This window comes from Bradysia coprophila (genome assembly GCF_014529535.1).
Source record: "Bradysia coprophila strain Holo2 chromosome IV unlocalized genomic scaffold, BU_Bcop_v1 contig_5, whole genome shotgun sequence".
Classification (NCBI taxonomy): domain Eukaryota; kingdom Metazoa; phylum Arthropoda; class Insecta; order Diptera; family Sciaridae; genus Bradysia; species Bradysia coprophila.
Window position 1 is genome coordinate 3,293,035 of NW_023503374.1, and position 8,199 is coordinate 3,301,233.

The 8,199-nt window shown below is 35.9% G+C and overlaps 1 protein-coding gene across 1 annotated transcript; it reads left to right on the forward strand.

Annotated features, from left to right (window-relative positions):
* The first annotated feature begins 5,907 nt into the window (after positions 1–5,907).
* Positions 5,908–6,421, forward strand: LOC119071615. Its single transcript, XM_037176554.1, has 2 exons — positions 5,908–6,075; positions 6,144–6,421. Exons 1-2 carry the CDS (start codon positions 5,988–5,990, stop codon positions 6,353–6,355), a joined length of 300 nt encoding a protein of 99 aa, XP_037032449.1. The 5' UTR covers positions 5,908–5,987; the 3' UTR covers positions 6,356–6,421.
* Positions 6,422–8,199: the final 1,778 nt, after the last annotated feature.

Below are 8,199 nucleotides of genomic sequence, written 5' to 3' on the forward strand. Positions count from 1 at the left end.
GGTTACTCTTTCTGTCCAACATACTCCCATCTAATCCTCCTCATTCTTATTCCAGACATGAAAATTCGGATGATGATTCTATGACAATTTTACAGTTAATGTCAAAAACAAACTGCGGTGCGTCATTTACAATTAAAATCAAACGTTTCCAGATCGCCGTTTGGCCACGAAAACGTTGACCGCAAATCAATGTAGTCTAGCGCCATCTCCCCGGTGAAAAAAAAAACGTATCTGGACATATAACTGCAACGAGACGACTCATCCAGTCTCGCACAATATAGCGAAATAATATTCGAAAAGAGCCTACTCGTCCGTCCTACGGTATTCTCATTTGTTCATCCGAAATTGTTTTAGCAAAAAGAAATATATTTTGAGACCGAATTGAGAATTCCAGCAATTTTGAGACTGGAATTAGACAGTTGAGAATACGTATTTCGTGGTCTCATGAGATCGACATTTTCACTGGGGCTTTGATTAGTGTCGACGAGATCTTTCATTTAAGCGGCATTACAACGTCATGGAAAATCCATCCCCAGAAAAATACATGAAAAATCGTTCACAAACCTGAAAAACCCCTGTAAAATGGCATTTAGTGGCTACTAAAACAAAATACAGATTTTTCCTGGAGTAATAGCCTATCACGTTTTCATTTTTATGCCCAATGGCCACCCTGAGGTTCCTTTAAACCTCATGGAGATCTGGTGTCTACTTTACGAGTTATTTTTTTAAAATATTTCATTTATTATCATCCCTTATTTTTGGTGCATGGGATACAAAAGGTGGAGTACATAAATATTTTAGGTTCTCTGTGGTACATAAATCATGTCCGGAGCGTTAGCGGAGGACTTGACGCAGTCTAACTTCCAAAAAAAGAACAAAGAAAATTTTTTGAGACGCGGCACCCAGGGCCTATTATTTGGGAATCGATTTTGGGAATATTTGAGAATATTTGAGAATATTTGGGAATATTTGGGAATTTTGGGAATATTTGGGAATTTTTGGAAATATTTGGGAATTTTTGGGAATAATTAGGAATTAATTCCAAAAAATTGATCCTTTTGAATACATTCTGCCAAAATGTTAGGTTTCTTTTTTTGTATTGTTATCAACCAGGTTTTATGATTCGTGTCTAAATGCCACTGGCATTTAATGACATCCATCAGAAGTTTTTTTTAGAGGGTATTCTTTTGAATTTCGACTGACCGAAATCAGCCCCATTTTTTTCGGAACTTTCTTATATGTAGTGGTATAAGAAAGTACCGGAAAAAATGGGGCTGATTTCGGTCAGTCGAAATTCAAAAGAAAGCTAAGAGTAGCTGTTCACGAGGGACTTAGGAATATACAGCGACATTACAGCAGGTATTTTCTATCGTATACATTTCTTCAATCTTCTACTTCCCAAATATTCCCAAATATTCCCAAAAATTCCCAAATATTCCCAAATATTCCCAAATATTCCCAAATATTTCCAAATATTCCCAAATATTTCTAAATATTCCCAAATATTCCCAAAAATTTGGAACCTCGGTCGTAATGTGCTTGACGTGATTAGGCAATGTCAATGCATATTCCTTATGAACAAAGTGTTATTTTCATTGCACTTAACACTTAAGTCTTTTGGGGTTCCTCCATCGGCTTAAAACAGGTCATTTTGTGTATTAAAACGTTTATAAGGATAATATCCACTGATCATTCAAATATTTAAAGGGTAGTTCCTGAGTGAAAAGACATCTGCGTCTCTACAGACGACTTCTTCAATTCAGTTCAATATTTGGGAATTTTTGGGAATATTTGAGAATATTTGTGAATTTTGTGAATTTTGGGAATTAATTCCCAAATAATAGGCCCTGGCGGCAACTATATATAGGCGAGAATTTAAGTTTCTTTCCTTTGGCCTGTATCACCACAAATCCTATTCTATCTTATTTGCGCTTCAAATACGAGCAAAACGAGCTATCACTCGACTATGTAGCTTTAAAATTACCGGAGATACATCGTTTTGAAATTGCCACTTTTCATAGAAAATACACCAAATTCACTTTTCCCAAACAATCAAAATCTTTCAACTTACTCTGTATGTTTCTATCTATCTATCTATCTGTCTATCTGTGTATCTATCGACGGACGATCTCGGAAACTAGTTAGCCAATCTCCATGAAATTTTGCAGGAACCTCAGGGTGGGCATAAAAATGAAATTGTGACACGCCATTACCCCAGGAAAAACCAACCAGAATTTTGTTTTATTGGCCTCGAAGTGGCTTCTGAGTGTGGTTTACGAGGGTCGGGAACGCGTTTTCGGCTGTAGCTTAGCTGTATTGAAACCTACAGAGGCGTGCATCAAATGAAAGGTATTCGTAACACGATTCGAACAAAAAAATAATTAAAAAAATCGGGTCAGATTCGTTTGAGCTAGAGTGATTAGAGTGACCAAATTTTGAGCTACTCGAGCGTAGGATGAAAGGACTAATATTTTTTTGGGTTATGAAAGATAGAGAGTTACTTTCTTCGGCAAAGTCTCAGAGTTTTACGAGTAGAACAGAGGGGCATATGTGAAAAATGTCGAAAGTTGGAAATGGGTGGGTCAATTATGTTTTTAGAGGTATTTCTTGAATGGTGGCAGATAGAGAGTTACTTTCTTCGGCAAAGTCTCAGAGTTTTACGAGTAGAAAAGAAGGGCATTTGTGAAAAATGTCGAAAGTTGGAAATGGGTGCGTCAATTGGGATTTTGGAGATATTTCTTGAATGGTGGCAGATAGAGAATTACTTTCTTCGTCAAATTTTCGAATTTCGTCAAATTTTCGATTTTCGTCAAATTTCGTCAAGTTTTCGAATTTCGTCAAATTTTCGATTTTCGTCAAATTTTCGAATTTTGTCAAAATTTTGATTTTCGTCAAATTTTCGAATTTCGTCAAATTTTCAAATTTTGCCAAATTTCATAATTTCTGTTATAAACTGTTATAAAAGACTTCTGAAACGACTGATATCCAAATAAAAATCTCGTCGAGAAAAGTGTGAAACAGATTTTCGAATTTCGTCAAATTTTCGAATTTCGTCAAATTTTCTATTTTTGTCAAATTTACGATTTTCGTCAAATTTTCGAATTTCGTCAAATTTAGTCAAATTTTGTCAAAATTTTGATTTTCGTCAAATTTTCGAATTTCGTCAAATTATGTAAAATTTTGTCAAAATTTTCGAATTTCGTCAAATTTTCGATTTTCGCCAAATTTTCAAATTTCGTCAAATTTTGTCAAAATTTTGATTTTCGTCAAATTTTCGAATTTCGTCAAATTATGTAAAATTTTGTCAAAATTTTCGAATTTCGTCAAATTTTCGAATTTCGTCAAATTTTCGAATTTCGTCAAATTTTCGAATTTCGTCAAATTTTCGAATTTCGTCAAATTTTCGAATTTTGTCAAAATTTTGATTTTCGTCAAATTTTCGAATTTCGTCAAATTTTTAAATTTTGCCAAATTTCCTAATTTCTGTTATAAACTGTTATAAAAAACAGTGTTCTAAGACTTCTAAAACGACTGATATCCCAACAAAAATCTCTTCGAGAAAAGTGTGACGCAGTCTTTGAAGTACAATTTCTAAAATGAATGATATCGCTAGAGTTGACGCTTTCAGCTTCGTTACGCAAAAATTAAATTTTACACCCAATTTTAGTTCAAACAAGCTGGCTTAGTTTTTCTCATCATCTGCCAAATAATTTTTACCAAAAAAAAAATTTGACTGGAAACAACCAAAAAAATCTGCGTCGCAAAGTGGCAAATGTTCAGGAACAGACCAGCAAGAAAATTTTCATGTGTCGGGGCCGAAAATGAGGGAGTTTTGAGATTTTTCTCTGGTTTTCGACCCCTTACATGAAAATTTTTTTGAGTATCTGTTTTGGACGATTGTTTTTAGGCAATTTCGCGAGTTGTAGCCCGAACGAAGTGAGATACACAAATAACTATTATCTGCCACATGCGACGCAGATTTTTTTGGTAAAATTTTGGTTGTTTCCAGTCAAATTTTTTTTTGGTAAAAATTATTTGGCAGATGATGAGAAAAACTAAGCCAGCTTGTTTGAACTAAAATTGGGTGTAAAATTTAATTTTTGCGTAACGAAGCTGAAAGCGTCAACTCTAGCGATATCATTCATTTTAGAAATTGTACTTCAAAGACTGCGTCACACTTTTCTCGAAGAGATTTTTGTTGGGATAAATACAATATTATGGTAAACAATACATTAACGTAGCACTTATTATATAACAAAGTATTTGCATAAGAGTTTGTCTAAAAAAAACATAGCTAACGCCGACCCGTACGAAACACCTATTCGTATCAAAAGCCTTTAATGTGAAACTCTTCATTTCTCTTACTTCATTTTCTTATCTGCTGAAAAACTATTCTTCCTTTTAAATCACTTACATTATCCACTCTTTGCCTTGTTATCATATACAATTAAATTGCCGGAGGCAATATAGACAGCCCCGTACGAAGTCAAATTTCATAAATTCCTATTTAAACAGCTATATACCGCTATATTTACCTATATTTCACTGTAAATAAACATTTCACAGAGGAATATGCTATTATATAGCTCTATATGCCTGTATATAGCTCAATATAGCTGTATATAGATATATATATAGATGTCCATATATGGAATCCCTGAAACCCCTCACACTTAACAAATTATTTCCATGTTAACAGAAACTCTCTAAGCATCATTTTTCCCACTTTATATCACTTTTAATAAAATCCAATATGTCCGCCGGCAGCCATTTTGTTAGGAAACCGAAAATAGTACCGACGCTTTACATTCGTTAATACCTTTCAAACAAAAAAAAATCATGAAATTCGGTCAAAATTTACTCGAGATATTGACAAAATACTCCACGTTCACTGTACGGCCGAGTAGCCAGATAAGAGCTCACTCCAAGAGACCTAGCTCACGCTCCGGAGAACATAATTTCATAAACTTTTTTTTCCCTGATTGGTACGGTCAATACCTATCTAATAAAGCTAAAACGAACGAAATATGTTCAAATTTGGCCGACCTACAAGCAAAAACTGCTTGCCGCCCTGTGCACGTTTCACACCAAGGGGTCTAACTCACAAGTCGGTCATCCGATTTCCATAAACTTTTTTTTTGTCGATCGGTATTGTAAATATCTTTCATTCGATGTATCATTTACGAGATGCCTTGGGATACTTGTCAAAATATTTGTTTCTCTTTCATCATAACACTCTATAGAATTATTATGCGAATGAAGAAGTGGCGGAAATCGTCATTCGTTTCTGTGCTGCCGGTCGGTAAGGATAAATAGTTTGGCTGGAGGAGTGATGTTGAGGCCCCCAGTTGTTGTTTTGCTTACTCAAATGACCATAAATGAAAACAATTTAGTTGTTGTTGTCGATGCCTTGCATTCGACCGGAGTGACTACTCTATAGAAAATAGAAAGCTTGAATGTTGTATCGCCCATTTGAAAGGGCACGTGTTATTTTTCCAGGGATTATTGAACAAGGCCCAACTTTGTCCTGTCTTAGAAGTTCTTACCAAGGCTGTAAACTTTGGGGAAGGTCACGCAGATACAGATACGCGGGTTACACACCACACTTGATGATATCATAGCGGATTTCCTACAGAAATTCACCTACCGTGATGATTGTCATCGCCGTGATAATGTGGTGAATTTTTTGTGTATGTAAAATCATCAGACGTGGTGTGTTCCCGCGTATCTAATAAAATGGCGGTCTGCGTGACCTCCCCGAAAGTTTACAGCCTTGGTTCCTACAAGTTTTATCTTCTGTTACAACGTTACAAGAATATAACCGTTGGAGCTCAAATTCAAATATTTTTATTTCGAAATTTCATCGACTTGACACATCGGTTGTATACCAACCGCAAAAAGTCAAACTGTCACCGCAACTGTCATTGGAAAACACATTGCATTGTTTTCTTCAGTTTGAGTTGTAATTTTTTCAATTTCTCAACGAAATGCCTCAAGGAAAACTCAAGCAAAAGACCAAGGTCCCCAATTCAGTCAAGGCCAAAAAGAAAGGCAGTGCATTCACCACCAGAGCACGTAAGTGACAGTGTAAGAATACGAAATACTGAACGAAATCTCTAAATCAATTAACACAAATGTTACAGGCGCTCCAATTCAACCGAAAAAACATAAATTTGCTGAGCAACAAAAACTGAAACAAATTGTGTCCAAGTCAGTGAACAAGTCGGTTGAACAGGAAATGAGAAGTCGAGCGAAGGAGGGACACCTTAATTTGAGTAAAGCACAACTAGCGGTTGCTAAACATCACAAGGACAAATCTGATGCTGTAAAGACGGAGGAGTCAGCGATGGAATAGACTGTTTTGTGTTATGTGACTGTTGTAAATGAAGTAAATTTCTATTAAAAAATATATTTCCGAAAATCTGCGCATTTCTTTTGTCTCTTTCGTTTCCAGAACGTATCAGTCAACTTCACACTTGACTAAATCTGCCCTATCACGTACTAAGGTTAAACGATAAAGGACTCCACATATGCGATTTTTCGTTTTTTTTTTAGTTTTTTTTTTCTTCGTTAATCATGGTGCTGCTAATACTGAGCAATGAAGGGTTCCTAGAGCTCTAAGATGAACTCAAAACTTTTGGTATTCTGAAGTCTTAGAAATTAACAGAAGTTTCAAAATGAAGGAACTCACGACATAGTTACGACAATTTTGAATACCTTGTGTGTGTTGTCTATGTTGAAATGTCCTATTTGTTGTTTGGTGGTAAATTTGACTGTCGAATTACTTGTGGAGGTCAATTTCGATGGTCGGTTTCAAAATTGTGTTACCAGTGGAAGGTATATGTCCAAAACTGACTATACGTTGAAATATTATTGCTGAGAACATCAAGAGGCGAGATTTTGTTGTTTCAACGATGTTCGTTCATCACTGCCAGGAACAGTCCGACCACTGTTGTCATGGATATACGTGAATTTGTGTCGTATAGTCTAGTGGTCGAATTGCGGCGCCAGATACCCGATACTAAAGTGTTCAGTGCCTGGACCGATACCGATATGAAAATGAATCATTTCAATGATACCGCAGATTGTCCTGACGACATGAGTATCGAAGACTTTTTGAAGAAGCAACGAGTTCCCGAAGAAACAATAATTAGTCGCCATTTCTTCAGGAACTCACCGCTTCGTCAGAGAGTCGTCGTTTCTTAACATTTTGTAGGAAATGTTAAAAAAGTAAAGAAACGACGAATAGAGATGAAAACGTTTTGAAAACGTTCGTGAAGAAACGGCGACTACGGCTGTTTTTTCAGAAAGTCGTCGAATAACCAGGACAATATTCCACACGGATATAGTTTGACCGATGGAAAGAATCACTATTTGCGGTAAGACGTTTGAGAAAATCATAAACATTCAGTAAGCTGAATTGGCCCATCGAGCTTTCATGTTGTGGGACGGGACGTTAAAAGGAATCAATATAATGGCGGCTGATGATTGATTAATCCTACAGTGGATGACTTTCGATTTTGTGCATTTCTTCCATTCAGCTGTTTGACCAGCTGGTCCATGTAAACAAGCAAAGTCAAACAAACCAATGTTGCCGTTTTTATCCAATTCTGATTATAACATTAAGTGACTTTGTTTACATGGACCAGCTGATCAAACAGCTGAATCGAAATAGTGCACAAATTGAAAGTTGTCCACTGTATGACCTATTTGCACGGCAGAGTAAAAGTACTTTTACTCTGCCGTGCTATTTGTCAAAAAAATATCGCTTTGACCGTTCTCACGAAAATGACAGAAGACTTCGTTGTCGACTCGTAAGATTTGAGTCTGAGTAAGTGCAACATATACTTCATACTCTGCTAACTCTTCATGCAAAGTGTCAATTTTTAAGGCACTTGTCCATGACCGTGCACGTTGGTAAGGTCATCACATTTCGAAATGAAAAGCTCTCTCAATTTTATTTTTTTGTATTTTATTTTTCATTCCAGGTATATAATTTCTCTCTTTGTTTGTTTAAATTAAAAAATAATTTTAATATTTAGTACAGTAAGCTACAGTGTAGTGTGGCATGACTAGGCTTCCCCCCACAAAAACACAATTGTATTCAAACGCCACTGGTATGCTGCATTGTTTATCAAAAATCCAATGAAATTTTCCTCCTTTCATCGCTCTCTTTCTCTCTCTCTCTCCGTTAGCACA

Excerpts from the sequence above, each read along its gene's own strand:
- LOC119071615 (XM_037176554.1), top strand. The coding sequence starts at position 5,988 with ATGCCTCAAGGAAAACTCAAGCAAAAGACCAAGGTCCCCAATTCAGTC. Across the intron at positions 6,076-6,143 it reads TGCATTCACCACCAGAGCAC|GCGCTCCAATTCAACCGAAA; the intron begins GTAAGTGACAGT and ends CAAATGTTACAG.